Genomic DNA, 20488 nt, shown 5'->3' on the forward strand with positions numbered 1-20488 from the left:
GCGGTACACTTACACACGAAAAAGGTTTTATTTTGGATACTTATACGTGTTTCTGTCATATTTGATTGTGTCAATAAATGCATGTTTTCAAAAAAAATCGTTTGAATAATCGCGATATCAATATTGACCAAAATAATCGTGATTATGATTTTTCCAATAATCGAGCAGCCCTAATTCCAAACATAAAAAAAAAAATACCTTGCCATAAAGATCCAGAGATTGCCCATTGGTACACAACTTGTGTATGTTAAGTGATGGAAGAAAATTAGTTCATGTCCACCAAGTTGCCCTCTCTGGCTTGTGGAAGCTCCCCATGGTTCTTGTCTATGGTCGGGTTTGTGGCTGCGGCAGTAGCTCCTTCGTCGCGCTGTAGGCCTACCGGTGTTGAGGTGAACCTCCGCGGAAGAAGGTTGATGAAATCTTCGGCGGCTTGAGGGGAGTCGAACATCTTCTTTTCGCCTTTATACTGCAGTTTAATCCGCGCAGGATAGATGAGGAATGTCTCCAGGCCCATGTCTTTAGCCTTCTTCATGGCAGAACTGAAGCTCTTTCTCCTTGCTGTTGTCGCTGGACTGTTGTCACGGAAGAATAGGAGAGTGCTAGCGGTTGGTGCCGAAGCGGTCGGAGACCGGGTGGGTCTGTTGGATGTGTACTTCACTGGGTAAACCTGACGTGCCCCGTTGAGGATGGCCGATCTGTCTTGCCAACGAAGTAATCTGAGGATGAGGGTGCGTGGTTTATTGGAATTAGCCTCCCCTCCATCATACACACGATGTGCCCGTTCAATGTCAATTTATCGGCCCACCAATGAAGGGATCCACTTGGGGAGATTCTCTTTTAGGTAGCCGACTGCATCCGAACCCTCCACTGCTTCCGGTAAGCCAACCAGCCTTATATTATTTCTTCGTCCCCTGTCCTCCAAGTCTGTCAACTTTGTGGTGAGATGGTCGAGCTGTGTCCTCAGCTCGATAACCGATCGCCTATCCCAGGGGTCGGCAACCTTTTGTATCAAAAGAGCCATTTTGGCCCATCTCCCGCAAAAACATTTTTTTTGGAGCCGCAAACTTTTTAATTCACCCCCTCCCCCCTCCGGAGACGCTAACGCTGCGCACCGCACAGACATTTTTTGTGACACTCTGTAAAAAAAAACATTGTTCGTTGCATTCATGAAATTATAAAACAACAAAGAGAAAGCTGTTGAACATTTTATTGCTGTTCTAACAGGAAAACCTCAAACTCTTATGAAGAGGAGAAATAACTTTGAAATAAATCAAACGCAGAACGAGTATAATACGTCTAAACATAAAGAACACCTAAACAGGTAAACATAGGTTGGTTGTCATCCTCTTGATTTTTCCTCGGCCACAGCAATAAACCATCGAATCTGAACAAAAAACAAAACAACACAACATCTCAGTTTCTAAAATATATATATTTTTGGTGCAAAAATAATAGCCTATTAAATGGTGTCCTCACCTGTTTAATGTGATTTCTGTTTCTGAACATCACTGCTGAGCTTTTCTATGTCGGGGCTGTATGACGTGACCTTCATCTTAACGCAGGATTGCAGGCTGACATCTGTGAGGCGTGAGCGATATTTTGATTTGACATAGTTCATGTTAGAAGATATTTGCTCACATAAGTATGTGGATCCAAAGATGGACAGGACTCCAAAGGCATACTTCTTGATGTTGTGATTGGTTTGGGGAATTGCATTCCATGTCTCAAACCAAGGGCGTAACAATGGTGTTGACATTGGTGGGGACATAATGAGCGCGTAGGATGATGGCGTTTAGACGGGGGGTCTGGGGGTCCTCCCCTCGAAAATTTTTCATTTTTTAGATACAATTTCCAGCATTTTAACCAATTCTGGGGTGGATAGTGACAAATCCCTTTTGATTCACAGGGGACAAGATTGGCAAGATTGAGAATTGTTTTTTTTTGGTAGGCAAATCATTAAAGTGTCTGGTGACTTTACCATTATCACATGCAAAGGCATGTGTAAGATGTTTTGTTATTACATGTGTTTCTGAAATTTCAGGATCTGTAAGTAAAGCAGGTAATATGAGTTTGGGTGCTGCAGTCGTAGGGCATTTTGTATACATTAACTGATGAAGTTTTAAGTGCACACTGCATAGATAAGTATGAAAAGATCATTTCACAGAGTTCTAACATGCTAACCGTAGTTTTAACCGACTAGCTTAAAACAAGACTGATCAGATCAGAGTAATAAGGTTTAAACGAGTGCAATCAGTTCGTTGTGCATTTCTACATCAATCCGTTGAAGCCACGACGTTTACAGCCACTTAGACAGCATAAATTAAACAAAACTTAGATGTCATTTTAGCAGCTCGGACGGTCGCCTCCACAGTGTGTGAAGCGACATTTCACTGAAGGGGGACGTGACCTAGCCTGGTGACACCAGCCTACGTATTTCCGCCTGAATTGATTTCAAGCTCATACTCAGTCTGGCCCAACCCCGTTGACAATCGTCTGCAGGACTCAAAATCCTGTAGGACCAATCAGCGAACAGTTCAGAGCTGTGACGCAAAACTCGCCTTGGAGGAAAAGACACGAAAAGCTATCGGAAAAGTTGTCTCAACTCTCGAGAACATCAGAAAATTAAAAGGAGAACAAGAGTATTTTCTTGTAAGTTTTATGATTGGAAAGGACGTCGTAGCTCTTCTCCCAACTGGCTTTGGGAAGAGTTTAATCTACCGAATGCTTACTAAACGTTGCTGATTGGTTAAGGGAACTCCAATGATTTTAAACCTCAAGCTAAGCACCCGCTCATCTCGGAAACGAAAATGCAGAGCGTTTTGCCAGACTGAAAGACGGAATGAAATGGAGTCACAGGCTGGTAATGGCCAGGCTAGACGTGACCGAACAGGTTTTTAAAAGACTGTTCTGTGATAAACTTACTGTTGATTTGGTGAAATAGCCTCTTATGTCTGTCAGTTTCCTTTTCCTGCCCGAAGCAGACATTATCCTGCCCGAAGCAGACATTATCCTGCTGTCACCGCGCGCTTAACTACCAACCTAGCAACGATAACTAGTGCAGGAAGATGAGCCAATCACAGATAGCAAGGCTGTCCCCACCAATGACACGCCGTCTTTGATAGAAGGTACACTACGCATACGCATGAGGGTAAAATGAACCATTTATTTCCCGAATGCCGTGCAATTACCCATTCAAAATTGGTATGGACATTTTAAACGTATCCAAATATTGGTATGGACACGTCCATAGCGTCCATACGCATTGTTACGCCCATGTCTCAAACACAAGTTTGTCGGGTTTGGGAAGGTTTTCTATTTCGCTCCATTTGTGTTCTCGAGGGAGAATAGCCTTCTGACGGGCGACGTCTTCGAGATCAGCTGTCAGACTTTTGAACTTGGACACCCATACCTCTTTGTCAGCTATGTCAGCCAGTTCAATTTCAAGATCGGGTTGACTCACGAAAGTGAATGCTGACATGTTGAGCATGGACGGGTCGATGTCCAGGGGTGTGACGGGGAAGGATAATGTGCTTTTTTCCTTTCTGAACTCACTGAATCTTTGTCCAAATGCAGTTTGCATTGCAATGATCGTGTGCTGCAAGTACTCACAATTGATGTTGTTGTGTGACGTTTTGAACTCTCTCAGGGAGGGGAAGTGAGAGAACGTACCTTTCTCCACATCTCTGGCAAACACTGTCATCTTGCGCTCGAACGCCAAAACATACTCCAGCAGCTGAAGGGCAGTGCTTCCTTTTCCCTGGAGACTTCTGTTCAGCATGTTGAGGTGACCTGTCATATCCACCATGAAACGCAGCTTTTCCAGCCAGGGGCGGAGTGGCCATCGGGAGGACCGGGACTTTTCCCGGTGGGCCGGTCGGCCAAAGAACTAACGTGAAGCAGCCTTTCAGGCAGCCTACGCAGCCGTGTACATCATACGAGAGGCCCATCGACTGCTGTTTACACATCACATCTTTGTGGTGTGGAAATCTCTAAATTCTCCGACGCTTAGCTATTATGACGGTCCAACCAAGATTTATAGCACTTTTTGTCTCTTGACATCTCATTCATGGTGGGTGTTGAACTCACTACCATTAATACAGCCTACTGATTTTTGTTTAGCCTCCTATATTGATGTAATTCTTTTTATTCAGACGCTACATTATTGTCATGACCACAAAAATAAATTGGCCAGCGATTTAATTCGTTTTTTTCTTCATAAATGAATGTTCAATCGTCAGAGCAAGGCCTCATGGGAAATGCGTATCGTTCTGCCTTTATCAAGTGAACGTAGGGAGATACATTAGCGGCTATCAGGGAGAGAGAGCAGGTGAAGTGGACCTGATGGAGGGACATAAGAGAAAGGAGAAAGGAGGTGCCGAAAAGGGCAGACTGAAAAAGAGGCGGATGCTGGAGGAGAGTGCATCAAAATGTACAAGAATTACGGATTTATTCAACCAGCCGTCAACTAGTGATGCGAGTGAGTTGACAGGACACATTGTTGCGAATTAGCATAACATTTGAGCCAATACGGGACGCGATTTGTTCCGTATTTCCATAAATGTAGCCTATATATACAAATACACATGACTGTCACCCACACATCACATCAACACTAAATCTAACAATACTTGTTTGTGAAGTTGATGGGAGGTGGAGGGGATGGGTTGGGCCAGTTTTGGGCACGTTGTGGGCCGGTGGTGGGCCGGTGCAGTCAGAATAGTCCCGGTGGATTTTTGTGTCCCACTCCGCCCCTGTTTCCAGCCAATCTGGGTGTTCCAGTTCTGGATAGGTGAGGCCCTTACTTTCCAGGAAAGTTTTCACTTGTTCCAGACAAGCCGCAAACCGTTTAAGCACTTCTCCCCTGGACAGCCACCGGACTTTGTTATGCAGCAGGAGATCCGAATATGCGCTGTCGACTTCATCTAACAATGAACAGAACTGTCGGTGGTTTAACCCTTTTGCCATTATTTTGTTGACTATCTGAATTACAAGGTCCATCACCTCTTTGCATTCGGGGGGAAATGTTTGAGCGCACAGTGCTTCTTGGTGCAGGATGCAGTGAAACGTCAGCAGCTCTCGACCTAGCGACTTCTGAAGTAAAGTAATAAACCCCTTCTGTGTTCCTCTCATACTAGGTGCCCCATCAGTAGCCACTGACACCATGTTGGTGGTATTTATTTCTTTGGCTTTTAAACAATTCACCACAGCCTCACAAATGTCCTCCCCCCGTGTTTGGCCTTTTAGCGGTATCAACTCAATAATTTCCTCCTGCGGCCCGTCAGAGTTCATGTATTTGCATAACAGCGCTAGTTGTTCAATGTCGTTCACATCGCTGGACTCATCACAGGCGATGGAGAATGCTGGAGCTGAATTGATGTCGTTAATTTGTTGACCGGTGATTTTTTCTGACATCTTAATGGTCCTGTCATTTACGGTTTTTGCAGAGAGAGGCATATCTTTAATTTTCTGAACAATTTCATTTTTGTTTTTAAAGTCCGAGAATAGATGTTCTGATATTTTAACGAATGTCTCTTTCAAGTATTCTCCATCTGTGAATGGCTTTCCGCACCTGACGATCTCCTGAGCTGCCGCAAAACTAGCAGCAGTTGTTGAATTTGGAGACTTGATCCATTTCTTAAAAGTAATTTTACTCTGCTCACCTTTCCGCAGCAGTTCCGAAATCGCTCTTTTCCTTTCATCTCCTGCTTGGTACTTTTGAGCAAATGCTGAGTGTTTGTTCTGGAAATGTCTTTCAACATTACATTTTTTGTTATTGGCTAATTTCTCGCCACATATCAAGCATATTGGTAGGCCTGCATCAGTAGTACTGAAAGCAAATTAATCTGTCCACGCTGAATTAAAATCTCGATTTTCCTCTGCCACTTTTCTTTTCTTGGATTTATCCATAGTTAGTTTACTCAATATTAGTCAGAGAGGGAGTTAAAGGGTTAAACTTTAGCTGTCATGTGGAAACGGGGAGTAGCCTACAGTACAGTACACTACAGTAGCCAGTCAGCAGCGTCAACCGTTGACGTTCTCTACGTGATCGGTCATGGCCAGCAATGTAAACAAGGAATAGATAGCATAGCATAGCAATACAATATTCAAGTAATGAAAAAACTGTAAGGACCTTTATTATCAAAATATAACGTACTGAAACTTTAATATTCAACACACGGTAGGTCTACCACAAAATGTATTAGCTTGTAGCTAAATAACTTTTTGACTACGAACTTTAATGCTGTAAACCCTTCTCGCTCAGTATTCGTTCGTGCAATTGGCTGTCAACGGTGGATGCTGCTGATTGGCGGCTCACTGGCATGTCCCGCCTCCTGCCAATGGCAGCATCTAGGCTACTTCCTGATGCCAGATGCCAGTTAATACTAAAAGGTCTATATCCCTCGTCCGGGATATTTTTATTTTTGAGTTTTCGTCTTAGAGACATAAAAAGAACAACCACGGAAACATTGAACCCTTTTCTAATATTATTGCTGAGGTCTTCTAGAATAGAATCATATATTCCATTTGTGCATCAATGTTTTTAGTTAAGCAAAATGTACAAAAACATCAAGGCATGTCAGACAACTTAGAAAAGTCTAAAAGGCCTTGGACCTTAGAGTGTTAAAGATTTAACTCCTACTGGGATTAGCCACCTGCAAATCAACGAAGCTTTGTAATTCACTCCCCCCCTCACGGTAGCGCAATTGCGCATCCATTGCGACCTCTCGTTTAGTTGACGATATATATAAAAATATATATATAATTTTTTTTTTTTTTTTTTTTTTTAAAGAAAACTGCAGGGAGCCACGGCTGAGGGGCTAAAGAGCCGCATGCGGCTCCGGAGCCGCAGGTTGCCGACCCCTGGCCTATCCTCTCGTGCAGCCGTCTGAACAGAGTCCACTCGGTCTTGAGTCCTTTTCGTAGATTTGGCTACAGTCTCAAGTTCTCTGCTAATCTCCTTCACCGTTTCATTAGTCTTTAGAATTTCTGTTCGTAAATCACGTATTGCTGGGACCAGGATAGAGTCCACAGCTTCCCTGACAGCGGAGGCAACGGCCACATCTAGACAACGTTGTTGCTCTTGGAGGGCTAGCTTTATGCCGTTAGCAATAGCTGCCTCGAGTTCGTCCTTGGAGATGGAAGAATCTTTACATTTTTTCTTTGAAGGTGACTGTATAACCTCCCTTTTCCGTACGTCTTTGGATGGGGATGGATTCATGCTGATAGAGGTGTCGAAATACTCGAAGTATGTGAATGTTTATTGAAAATATATGACTATATGATCAGAGCTAAAGACTATGCTGGCATCGCGGGCGATAGGTAAGGAAGTTCCTTTTTAAAATATTTTTAATGAATGCACTGTTATCTTCTTCCTACCTTCTGCTATGAGGACAAAAAAGTGTCGATATTTCCAGCCAGGGAATATGGACTTAAGTAGTTTTATCTGTTGTTTTTTCTGTGATGTGTTGTTAAGTGCGCATGTGAATGATAGTATAATGTTATGCATCTATTTTAAATGTAACATCCTGTTAAAGGCACCCAGTGCAACTTTCGAGGCTTAAAAATAAACATTTAATTTCTAGTCTTTTTTACACGTAGTAAGTTTCAATAACTCCATACCATTACATATCGACATTCAAGGAGCAAAGATGAGACGTCGTTGTGTGGTGAGAACTGATAGAAAATCGATAACAACAACAATCGCCGCCATTTTCTTTATTTATTAGAGCCGCAATAAATAAAGCAGGATTCCAGTCAATGGAAAAATGGCCTCTCCCCACCGGCGATTGTTGTTGTTTACGATTTTCTATCAGTTCTCACCACACAACGACGTCTCATCTTTGCTTCTTGAATTTCGATATGTAATGGTATGGAGTTATTGAAACTTACTACGTGTAAAAAAGACTAGAAATTGAATGTTTATTTTTCATTGAATGTTTATATAAAGTTGCACTGGGTGCCTTTTAATAATCCCATTTTTTGCAAAAAATTATTTGTAATCTAATTAAGTTTTTTTTTTTTTTCTGAAACTGTACTGGAACACAGCTTTTTTGTATCTTTATTACGAAGCACCTTTCTATGTACTCTGTTACTCCCCAAGCCTGCATTTAGCATAAATGTACACTCAAGGATACATAGACTACCAGTGGGTAAGATAAGTAAGAGGAAGAATTGAGTAGCCAGCATTTAAAGTATCGCTTAAACAATAACATAGTCAGGGCTCTCAAGTGTCACGCATTGAGCGTGACAGTCACTCATTTCGGTCTTTAGTCACGCACTCCCGCCACACATCGTATTTCTCACGCTGAAAAAAAAACAAAAAACCTCTAGGCTGTTTAATGTGCCGCAGCGCGCAAACATGACCTTGCCGCGCTTCCATGAAGGAATCAAGCACGTCTCCCCGAATCCCCTCGAGTTCTGCCGTGAGGTGCACAATAGCCAATCAGAAAAATATGTATCTTTTGTATCTGGGTAAGATTTAATCCAGCAACCAATGGAAATAAAGCATCCTGGAGTGTTTGTAGCCAACACAGTTTTAGGCTACAGCCTGCCTTTTTACTATAGCTTTGACTCCGAACTTCGTTTATAGGCTAAAATAAATTCGAGTAGGCCTATTCAAAATATATATAGCCAATAATTCGAACGAATATTAGGCAGCCCTTAATATTCAATGATGTTATTGGCATTATTTTTTGTAAATGTGTTTGCTTGAACAGTCTATTCAGATTCGGGGGTTTCTTAACACCTGGTGGAGTTGTGAATCGCGAGCTCATTAGTCATACTAGCATGTATAAATATCCTGGCATGGCATGGATGCATTAATCATTGCATCTGTCTTTTAAAGATGTCAGGTAAAAAACAAATGAGCATAAACACATTAGCGGAGGAGATGGTGGAAGAGGAAGAGACCGTGCAGGTGGAGGAGAAAGAGAGTGCAGGTGGTGGAGGAGGAGATGGTGGATGAGATGGTCGAAGAAACAGTGAAGGAGATGGCTAGAACAAACGGGAGAAAATTCCAGGAGCAGCCATTCACCTCTTTTGATAGTGAATGGACCTCTAAATGGCCATTTATTACTGTAGGAAGCACCAGCTCATAATACTGGTGCTCTATCTGCCGCCAAGAGAACTCCTGTGCCCATCAAGGTGTGTGGGATGTCATAATTCTCTCTCTCTCTCTCTCTCTCTCTCTCTCTCTCTCTCCCTCTCTCAAATCGAAAACATACTTTGTAATTGGTCGAATTGTCAGTGCCATGTCTCAAATATTTTCTGCAAGTCTGAGCAATTATTATTAACAACAACAAAACACTAATAAAAATATGGGGGGGGGTCTGTGGCCTGGTCTGTGGGCATACAGCAGGGGCGGAGCGGGTGGAATACGGCGGGCCGGGGCGTGGTCGGGGGATATGTCACTCTTGCCGGTCTTCAAAACTTGAGAGCCCTGCATAGTTCAAGGGGTGTCACTGCAACCAGTGCTTTCGGGGACTAGTTGCAAAAAATATACACCTCCCTGATAAGCAAAGTGTAAAACATTACCAGTTGAAAGTATTTGGGACTGCCCTTTAAGATGAGGCTGAAGGGGCTAGTTTAGAGGTACCTGTTGATTTTAAATGTTTTTATTTGACTTTTTGTGAGTCTGCAGTTTCCTCTGAGAACGGAAAGCATGGATAGGCAGGATGTAGCACTAACATTTTATTGCATAGGATAACGTCCTCTTTTTTTCTCTCTGCAGTGAATTTCGACCATTTCCAAATACTTCGTGCAATTGGGAAAGGGAGTTTCGGAAAGGTGAGAAAAGGAAAATAACTCTGTAATTTATGTCTTACATTGAACTTTTTCACATTGCACAGAACAATGCAGAACAACTTTGTACTATGTGTTTTAATTTTGTTTTTGGAAAGCGACACTTACAAATATTTGGCTCAGCAGTCATGAATGTCCGTCACAACCCTGACATTCTGAAAAGAGTGTTTAGAAGGCATTGCAACCAGTGGCGGATGCAGAACGTGACAGATGGGTGGGCATGGAGTAAGTCTGGGTGGGCCTTATCACCACTTCGCTTAAATTGATAATGCCTATGTAATGGTAGCCAGTGTTCAGACATACCCTTATGTAAAGGGGGTTTAGGGGTTATCGACCTTTTTTTTTTTTTTTTTTTAACTAGCCTGTTCAACGTGCAATTTCAGGGGGGTAACTTGGGCGAACTCGAGTGTAAAGCTCGCCAATGAGCTCCCTATTTGGCTTATCGTTGGGGGAAATTTTCTCTATAAGAGAGGCACAGGATTATTTACTTATGATGTAGGCTACAATACACATTAAGGGTTGCCACAATACGTTTGAATGAAAAGAATTTTTTTTGTTAAGAGTTATGACTGACTATTGTTAAAATGTTTAATGGGCAGGTGGTGACTCATCTATCTATAAATCCAGAAATCTCTGTGTCAGTCAGTGTGTCAGTCTAGGGCATATCTCCCTGGCGGTAGTTACGTTAGTTATGAAATTTCGCATGTAGCTTACGCATGTCATGAACCTGTGCATCCTCGATTTTGAAGATTTTTGAATTCATAGTTCACGAGATATTTGTATTTTATCGTTTGCCGTACGGTGCAAACCCATGTCACCGTTATGAGCGACCCGATTTCTAAACCCAATGCATTTCAACGGGAGCCAATCCATTGTGACGTAGAAAGTTGCATAGGGACGTATTCTTTGAAAGTTAGGGACCTATGTTTACTTCGATGAACACACACTTCGACGTCTGGAGTAGGCCTGCTCATCTGTAAGTAAATTTAACCTGTTTACGTTAATTGCTGTGAAATTAGCTAGCCTATTGGAGTCTTTGTACTTCGTAGATATGTCTTAAGACGCCTCATTGTGGGCTATTGAATGGCCGTTCAGTAGACGCTGTTAAAACGGCATTGTCAACAAGAACTTAATTTGTCTAGATCTTCATCATGCCCGTAGGAATTATGCCTTCTGTAGTGTTAGCAGACGCAGGTGTAGCTGTTGGGTAGTGTAATAGCAAGACATATTTGCACTCCACATAGGTACAGGTTACACTGAAGTATTATTGTGATGCATGTTTCCTTTTCATTAAGAAATGTTTTCATGTTGTATAGCCTTTTTGGAGATATACCAACAAATAAGGTTTGAGATTATGTAGTGGATGCAGTTGAATATAGATGTCAAAGTTGCTGTCTAAACTATAAACTAAATGTCATAAAGAAAGAAATCTATCTATAAATCCAGAAATCTCTGTGTGTCTGTGTCTGTGACAGGCGTATATCCCTGACGGTAGTTACGTTAGTTATGAGATTTCGCATGTAGCTTACGCATGTCATGAACCTGTGCATCCTTGATTTTGAAGAATTCTGAATTCATAGTTCACGAGATATTTGTATTTTACCGTTTGCCGTAGGCACTACGGTTATCGTTTGCTGTATGCACTATGGGTAGTGAGGCACTATGGGTACTGTAGTAATTCAGAGAAAGAGGGGTGGACCCGCGCGACCTGAATGATGTCAGTCATAGAACAGTCGTGTGGTTGCCTAGACCACTGACCATGCGTTCATGCATCTACTGATGCAATGAGAGAGGTTTTCCGATGTATTAGTGTCCGATGTATATGTTGTAATTCGTGTGTACTTTGTTTTCTCATTATTGCAATATTATAAACCTCTGGATTTACCCTGGCTGGGAGAGGCTGTCATTCCGAATATTCCGAATATCGCTACAAATGGTAGCTTATATTGATAAGCCTCGGAGGCTTTCAGATTGTCCATTGTTTTCCCATCTGTTGCTATGGAGTCCACGAAATACGCGCAAATCTCGCTGTAAGTTATGTTGGGCCACGTCGTCATGTTATCCTCTCAGTTCTGCACTGAATTCGGGTGGGGGATAGTAACGCCATCTCCAGTCAGAGTATTTAAACTGTGTTCCCATTGTAAGGACATTATTAGCTTACGATCTGTCTGAGAGTGGGCTGTCAAAGCTAGCATCATCGAAGTCATACAGCAGGTACAGTACATACATTCAATAAAATTAACCTACATTTGAGTCCAACTGCATGACCATTCTTACCCAACACTTACCCTTACAATAAAGAAGTGATCCTATTTCAACCATAACTTCATTTTTTTATGACATTTAGTTTATAGTTTAGACAGCAACTTTGACATCTATATTCAACTGCATCCACTACATAATCTCAAACTTTATTTGTTGGTATATCTCCAAAAAGGCTAACAACATTAAAACCTGTACCTATTTGGAGTGCAAATATGTCTTGCTATTACACTACCCAACAGCTACACCTACGTCTGCTAACACTACAAAATGCATAATTCCTACGGGCACTGCACTAGTAAGTATTAAAAACGGGAGCCAGCAGTCGTGGTAAAAAAAATTGTTAAATCAATGTTAATTCTGGAGATTGAAAACACTGTAAATGAATTTGTGAAGACGTTCTTTAACGTAAAATCAGACAAGGAAGTTCAGCGTTTTTAATGATGAAACAGACGTAAATCTGCGATACGTCAATTTATCGCAGTGTCTAATTAGGGCGGGCAAGTAGTCAATCTGGGCGGGCTCCGCCCCTGGTTGCAACCAATGTTCCCTCTAATTTTTTTCAGCCCTGAGCAAATATTTTTTATTCTGAGCGCACATTTCAGCACTGTGAGCAATTTGTAAAACACGCGACCTTACGAAAATGACCACGAGCCTGCGTTAGCCACAGGTTTCCAAAGAGATGACAGCAAATGCATCAATATGTCTACAAGGTTGATATTTATTCAATATCCTTTATAATGGCTGGACTTTGGAACATTTTAATGATGGTGTTTTACCAGTCAGTTTAGTTGAACTTAATCAAATCAAATCAAATCAAACTTTATTTGTACGGCGCATTTCATACGCAAAGGTAACACAATGCGCCTCACAGTAGGAAAGAAGGGAAATATGTGTTCTGTTTGCCGGGGCCGTACATGCATCCACTCGGCAAACAGGTAACACATTTGATGTAGCGGTACTTAATTGGGGGTTACAAACACTTGTAAAGAGACACGGATTCGTAAATAAATAAATGTTTCAAATATGTTAAATTAATACATTTTTACAGTGAGTGATAAGCCAGATCAAAGAGGTATGTCTTGAGTGTATGTTTAAATGTATCAACCGTTTCAGCCATTCTTAGGTATTCTGGCAGAGTATTCCAAAGGCTGGGGGCATAGAAGCTAAAAGCTGCTCTCCCATGTCTCTTAGTCCTGGCTTTTGGTACTATTAGGAGATCAGTGCCGGAGGACCTCAGGGTTCTACTGGGTGTGTACCTTGAGAGCATGTCTGTTATATATTCAGGTGCTTGACTATGGAGTGATTTATAGACTAGTAGGAGAATCTTGAAATCTATTCTAGAACTAACAGGTAACCAGTGCAGGGTTTTTAATACTGGTGTGATGTGCGCTTTTTGTCTTGTTTTAGTGAGGACTCGCGCTGCTGCATTCTGTATGGTTTGTAGTTGACTAATGGCTTTTTTTGGTAGACCAGACAAAAGAGAGTTACAGTAGTCTAGCCTGCTTGTGATAAACGCGTGCATCAGTCTTTCGGTGTCAGCCTGAGCGAGAAACGGTTGCACCTTAGCAATGTTTCTTAAGTGATAAAAAGATGTTTTAATTATATTTTTGATGTGGGTTTCAAAATTGAGATCTGAGTCTAATATGACACCTAGGTTTCTGGCTTGGTGCTTGGTGTTAAGTGCTAGTGTTTTTAAATGTGCAGATAGTTTATCTCTTTCATTTCTTTCACCAATGACTAATACCTCTGTTTTATCTTGGTTGAGCTGGAGAAAGTTTTGTGACATCCATACATTTATATCAGAAATGCAATTTACCAAGCAATCAATAGAGCTGTAGTTGTTGGGTCTTACAGAAATATAGAGCTGGGTGTCATCCGCGTAACTATGATAGTCGATGTTGTGCCTCCTTATTACACTACCAAGGGGTAGCATGTAAAGACTGAAAAGTAAGGGCCCTAAAATGGATCCTTGAGGGACCCCACAGGTCATAGAAATGTTTTTGGAGCTGTGGTCTCCGAGGGCAACAAAGTATTCCCTGCCTGTTAGATAAACCAGTTTAGGACTGGACCAGCGATGCCAACCCAATTTTCAAGTCTGTCAATAAGAATATCATGATCAACAGTATCAAAGGCTGCACTAAGATCCAGAAGGGCCAGGACAGATAGCTTTTTGGAGTCAGCATTAATCCTGAGATCATTTACAACCTTGACTAATGCCGTTTCTGTGCTATGATAGGATCGAAAACCAGATTGAAAAGTGTCAAAGACACAATTAGCATCTAGGAAAATATTTAACTGTTTAAAGACAATTTTTTTCTAGGATTTTGCTGAGAAAAGGAAGGTTGGAGATTGGTCTATAATTGTTTAGAACAGAAGAGTCTAAACTGCTTTTTTTCAACAGTGGTCTCACCAGGGCAGTTTTAAGTTCTGATGGGAAAACACCTGTAAGCAAGGAACAGTTAATAATGGCTAGAATGTCCTTAGACACAGAGTCAGAGATGGTCTTAAAAAATTTGGTGGGAATGGGATCAAGAGAGCATGTAGACGGCTTGATTTGTGACACTGCTTTGTTCAGCGTTTCTATATCAGTCGGTGCAAAAAAGCTAATACTGGTACAGCATGGTGGAGGGGGATCGGAAAACAAAACATTTGGAATTTCTTGAGCAATATTATTTCTAATGTTTGTTATCTTATCTCTGAAAAATGCTGCAAATTCCTCACATTTGGAGGTGGAAAAAAGACTATCATCTACTTTGGGTGCGGGGTTTATAAGGCTATCTATTGTTGAAAAGAGGACTCTGGAATTGTTAGAGTTTATAGATATCAACTTAGAGAAATTATCCTTCCTAGCATTTTTTATAGCTTTATTAAAAACTGAGAGTTGATCCTTAAAAATATCAAGGTGGACCTGTAGCTTGGTCTTTCTCCATGTACGCTCAGACCTTCTGCAGGATCTCTTAAGTTTAATAGTTTACTCATTTCTCCATGGAGCTTTTTGTTTGGCTAAAACCTTTTTTTGTTTCAATGGTGCTACAGAGTCAAGTGCTGTCCTTAATTTTGTATTTAGAGTAGTTACTAGATCATTAACACATGATGGCCCCGCCTCTGGCGTTTTTGTATTAGTTATGTCTTGTCTATTTATCATTATTTTGAAATTTTCAGCTGCTGCAGAGTTAAGATAGCGTTTCTTAATAAAACTTTCGGCACTATTTTTAACTTTAGGTACCAGTGCTGTAAAGAAAATACAAAAGTGGTCTGAAAGAGCAAGGTCACAGATAGACGATATAACAGTCATAAGACCCTTTGTAATAACTAGATCAAGGGTGTGGCCACGGTTGTGAGTGGGTTCAGTGATGTGTTGGGTAAAGTCCATGGAATTTAAGAGATTCAAAAAATCCCGGGCCTTTGAGTCGTTCCCATTATGTATGTTAAAATCGCCAGTGATAATAATCTTATCGTAGTTTGTGTGGATAATGGAGAGTAGTTCTGAAAAGTCTGTTAGAAAAGTGGGACATTGCTTGGGTGGCCTATACAGTTACTGACAGAACAGGAGGCTGGCACGTAAGAACTATGGCATGATATTCAAATGAGGCAAACTCATCGAAGGAGATGCTCCTGCAGCACAGGGAATCCGTGGCTATGGTGGCTGTCCCGCCCCCTTTTTTACCATTTCTAATGGACTTAAAAAAGCTGTAATTGGGAGGGGACGCTTCAATAAGAGCTGCAGACCCATTTATGTTTAGCCAGGTTTCTGTTAAAAACATACAGTCTAATTTATGTTCACATATAAGATCATTAATGAGAAATGTTTTGCCTGATAGTGACCTAATATTTAGTATTGCCATTGAAATATTTTCTGGATATAGTGGGTCACAGGAAGGAGGAATATGCCGTTGTATAGATATAATATTTGCTGGGCTTCTATTTTTACTATTGTAACTATGGCCTTTGTTTTTAATTAGGCGTCGAGTAGAGATTAAAACTGGAATAGGATTATAGGTGCATGCCATAAAATTATATGAAGCAGCCTGTTCTGAGGTAGTGGAATCATATAATGCTCTGTAGAAAACATTGACAGATTCAAAATCATTTTCATAGAAAGTGTTAGAGTTACTACCTGGGGGGCATGAGTCTGTGATGTTTTCTACAGGATGTCAGTTCCTTAGGGTGGTCCTTATGTTGTCTGACAGCACACTGGCTCTGCTCCGGTTCGGGTGGAGGCCATCATGCTTCAGCAGGCTGGGCCTCTCCCAGAACAAGTCAAAGTTATTAACAAAGCTAGTGTCTGATGAGGCGCAGGTCGCTTGCAGCCAGGTGTGGAGTTCAAACAGTCTGGACCATCTCTCCACACCTCTCTGGTAGGTCGGGAGAGGCCCAGAGATGACGATCCGTCTTCCTGTGTCTGCGAGGGTGGTGAGGAGTGCTTTGAAGTCTGCCCTCAGGGCTTCTGACTGTCTTGCCCTGATGTCGTTTGTACCTATATGTACAACTATGGTGCTAACCTTGGTGTAGCCAGCGAGGATGCTGGGGAGTCTACGCTGGATGTCACGGACCCTGGCTCCGGGGAAGCAGTGGACCTTGCAGGGGCCGCTTGTCGAAGGGGGGATGTGGACATCTCGGACCATGGAGCTGCCGATGACCAGAGTGGTGGCACATCCAGCGGGAGAAGTCGTTGAGGGGATGATGACTGTGTTGAGGGCCCAGGATGGGGAGCAGGGCGGCGTGGGCGATGCTGGTGTTGCTCTGGAGCTGGTCTGCAGGGGCGTTTCGGGGCGGGCTGAAGAGGAGTCATCAGGCCCAGGAGGCTCCTCCTGATCCATCAATATCCTTTATAATGGCTGGACTTTGGAACATTTTAATGATGGTGTTTTACCAGTCAGTTTAGTTGAACTTAAAGGATCTTTGGTTGAAAATAAATAAGGTTTAGGGAGGTTATGACTGGTTCACTGGTTATGAATGATAATGAGCCCAATTTCGAGACCTGAATCCCATAAAAAAAACTCTGAAATGTGATCAAGAGGAAGCTGGATGGTCACAAGCCATGTAAAGAAGCCGAGCTGCTTGAATTCTTGCGCCAGGAGTAGCATAAAGTCACCCAACGGCAATGTGAAAGACTGGTGGAGAGCATGCCAAGACACATGAAAGTTGTGATTTTAAATCAAGGTTATTCCACCAAATATTGATTTCTGAACTCTTCCTAAGTTAAAGCATTAGTATTGTGTAGTTTAAAAATGAATATGAGCTTGTTTTCTTTGCATTATTCGAGATCTGAAGACACATCTTTTTCGCTATTTTGACCAATTATCATTTTTATCTAAATGACAATATTTTTATTTGAAATTTGGTAGGAATGTTGCCAGTAGGTTATAGAATAAAACAAAAATGTACATTTTACTTTAACACATACCAATAAATAGTAAAACCAGAGAAACTGATAATTTTGAAGTGGTCTCTTAATTTTTTCCGCGGCTGTATATACACACAAAATAAAAGTATCCAAGGTGTTTAGTCATTTCTCAGCAGGTACAACATTTAAGTAGAACTTCATTGAAAAAAAATGCTAATGCAGTGCTTTAAAATAAATATAGTAATTACGGTGTATTTTTTCCTAAAGGTAGCCTTTATAAAAAATGTAATAACTGGAGTGGTTTGCAACAAACTAAGCTACAAAACAGCTAGGCCTATCTGGCTGTTTGGCTCATCTTGTCTGCAGGCCTATGGAAGACACACCTTTCTGACTAAACATATGTCAAAATGTTGTTGCAGTTATCAAGATCACTTTGAATAGGGCCTAATAGGTTTAATTGAAAATATTGGAAATTTCTACCTCAAATCTTCTCGCCTCACGATTTTGTCTTAGTGGCATTCATTAAACTGAAACCGCGTTCACAGTCGGCGCTAGATGCAGACCTGCCAACATGTACGCATTTTGCGTACCTGGCACGCATTTTGACATCAAAGTACGCTGGTACGAGTTGATGGTCTAAAAGTACGCAAAACCTAAAAAACATATATCTTTTTTTTTAAGAACGCATAACGCTCAATAATGCATTGCCGGTTTTCAATGGGTTCAAACTTCACAGTCTGTCTCGAGTCACCAATGCGTACATAGGCAGCTGCAGCAGAGCAAGAAGCAGAAGAGGAGTTTGACCAATCACAGACCCCCTGCCGTTACTATCCCCTGTATTACCATCGAAATCAGAGAATACTAGGTTACTCTGCGGTCAGAGGAATCAACCGCTGTTTAGGTGTCAGTTAGCGATTTTTCATTCATGAATACTTACCTAACTCTCCCTTCCCGACCACATCTGGCCAATTCTTCAAGTGAGGACATTAAAAAAAATCACTTAAAGGTAAACTAACGAGTAATGTAGAGATAAGACGTTAAAAATGTATTTAATTTTAGCCCAACGATGTTAACCATGTGGTTTTCGTGTTCGCCATCGATTTAAAATGGCAAATACATCTAAGTGTCTTGGCTGTGTTATAAATGGTTTGACTACTTATTTTAGACAAACTCTTGTAGTATGTTACCATGGCAGAACCACCGGATAAAATAAAAAGATCGCAAAAAATCATTGATAGTTACCAGGAGAGATGGCCATGCCTCCGTTCTTTTAGACATCCCCACCATGCTTTCTGCACAGTGTGCAATGTCATTATTGACATCAGTCACCAAGGAGCAACAGGTAACGAACACAGTGAGATGCATATTATCAGAAAATCATAGGCCTATCTGTCAAGTTCATGCTAGAGGTCCGCGGCAGCCTTCCACGTACAGTGTCCACACATGCTTACGCACAGCTGTTGTCATGTCACAGTGTAAAAGGCTATATGTTTCTAATAATAATACAAATAATAGGCTAATGATAATAGCAGACATCCAAAGTCTCCCGGAAGTTCCGGGAGTCTCCCGCATATTGATAACCACTCCCTGATGCCCTCAAATGACTTAAAATCTCCCGGAATCTAGAGCGAGCGACGTGCTCCAAACCGTGTTAGCATCTGTGTAGCGCGCGCACGACAGAGAGGGAGAGGGACCTGGAGACTGTGCGTGTGTGAGGCAGTGTGCGTGTGTGCCTCAGGAGCATCCTGATTGGCCTGTTTCGGTAAGTAGAATGATATTATGCTTTTATAACTTTTAGGGACCACAACAGTAATACGTAGGCCTAGGGGGGGAATACCTCCCTGAAATGACTTTTTGCAGGTTGAGATGTCTGTAATAGCCTAAAAAACTCTTCCACTGACTAGAATTTAATTAAATAATAAAGAAGCAAACACAGCGCCATCATTTGGTCTTAGCAGTTGTCTAGTCCTGGTATCACATGTAATTGGGCTTGCATTCAAACATCAGACGTGGGGAGAAAAAAGAATGATGAATCATGACACTTGATAGGTATGAGGTAGGGAAAAAATACAACATGACCATTGTGTGAGAAGTTCCTGCCTAGAGTGAAATAACATCCCAGGCTACAAATTTGTTGTCACAGTTATCACAGTTATCACTTATAACTGTTATCACAGTCTTTTTATTTTATTTCATTAGGCCTTCTAAAGTGGTTCAGAACTGCATTATGTATTAGCTCAGAATGTCGTCGATTGGTTCAATAATGCAACAACAGCATTATAACTAATAAAATGAAGGCCACACAATCTTGCCGCGCCCCGCACCGCGCCGCACCGGGGTGGTACTCAAACACATTTTCCAATGTTGGCAGGTCTGTAGATGCTTGGAATGTGCCACAAATGTCGAAGTTGTACCAGATCTGGAAAATGCTCACTTTTCAGCGACCACCTTTTTTCAATAACCATGAACTTGAATTCGACAAATGCGTCCCGGGACCGCATATTATGCTTCCTCCAGAAGCGCTTCGAACCTTTTCGCCAGAATGGTCACGTCATTCAGCCCATGATCAGATTTACTAACTGCACGATCCAACGTGTCCGGCTCAAAGGCAGCCCACTCAGCTCAGGGAAGCGGGCATCCAAGTGCTCACAAACTTTAAGGACAAACAGAATAATGTCACTTTTGTTCACTACATGTTTTCCCACAAGCGAACTCTTTTCGCGTTTGCCTCCGAGCATATTTAAATATGTCTGAAAGTTTTATCCTACCTGAGTCAGTTTGGACTATTTCATCTAGCCACTCATGTTTAAACATTAGGCAGACCTTTTTTTGGGGCACCTGCTCTGCCTTTCTTTTCGCCATGGTAGCCTATAACTGCTGGAGCAGAGACCGCCGGAGCAGAGCTAAAGGAAATATTGTATGTAAACATTCTAACGCACATCCGGCTTGGTTGTCAGACATGTCAGTATTTTAAAAGTTTATTACCTAGCCTACATCCCCTTTGATGCTCAGATTTTTAAACCCTAAAAAAAAATCGTTTATGCGGTCTGAAAAATGTGCGCGTTCTGAAAAATA

The 20488-nt window shown here is 41.7% G+C and overlaps 1 protein-coding gene across 1 annotated transcript in view; it reads left to right on the forward strand.

The window, feature by feature from the left end:
- The window catches only part of stk32c (serine/threonine kinase 32C), a 215596-nt gene that overhangs the window by 44424 nt on the left and 150684 nt on the right, over window positions 1-20488 (forward strand). Inside the window, exon 2 of the mRNA XM_080848338.1 lies at window positions 9731-9786. Within this exon, the coding sequence (XP_080704464.1) occupies window positions 9731-9786 (56 nt within the window). The remainder of the gene's footprint in view (window positions 1-9730; window positions 9787-20488) is intronic.

Source organism: Sprattus sprattus, assembly GCF_963457725.1.
Source record: "Sprattus sprattus genome assembly, chromosome: 12".
In the NCBI taxonomy this organism is placed as follows: domain Eukaryota; kingdom Metazoa; phylum Chordata; class Actinopteri; order Clupeiformes; family Clupeidae; genus Sprattus; species Sprattus sprattus.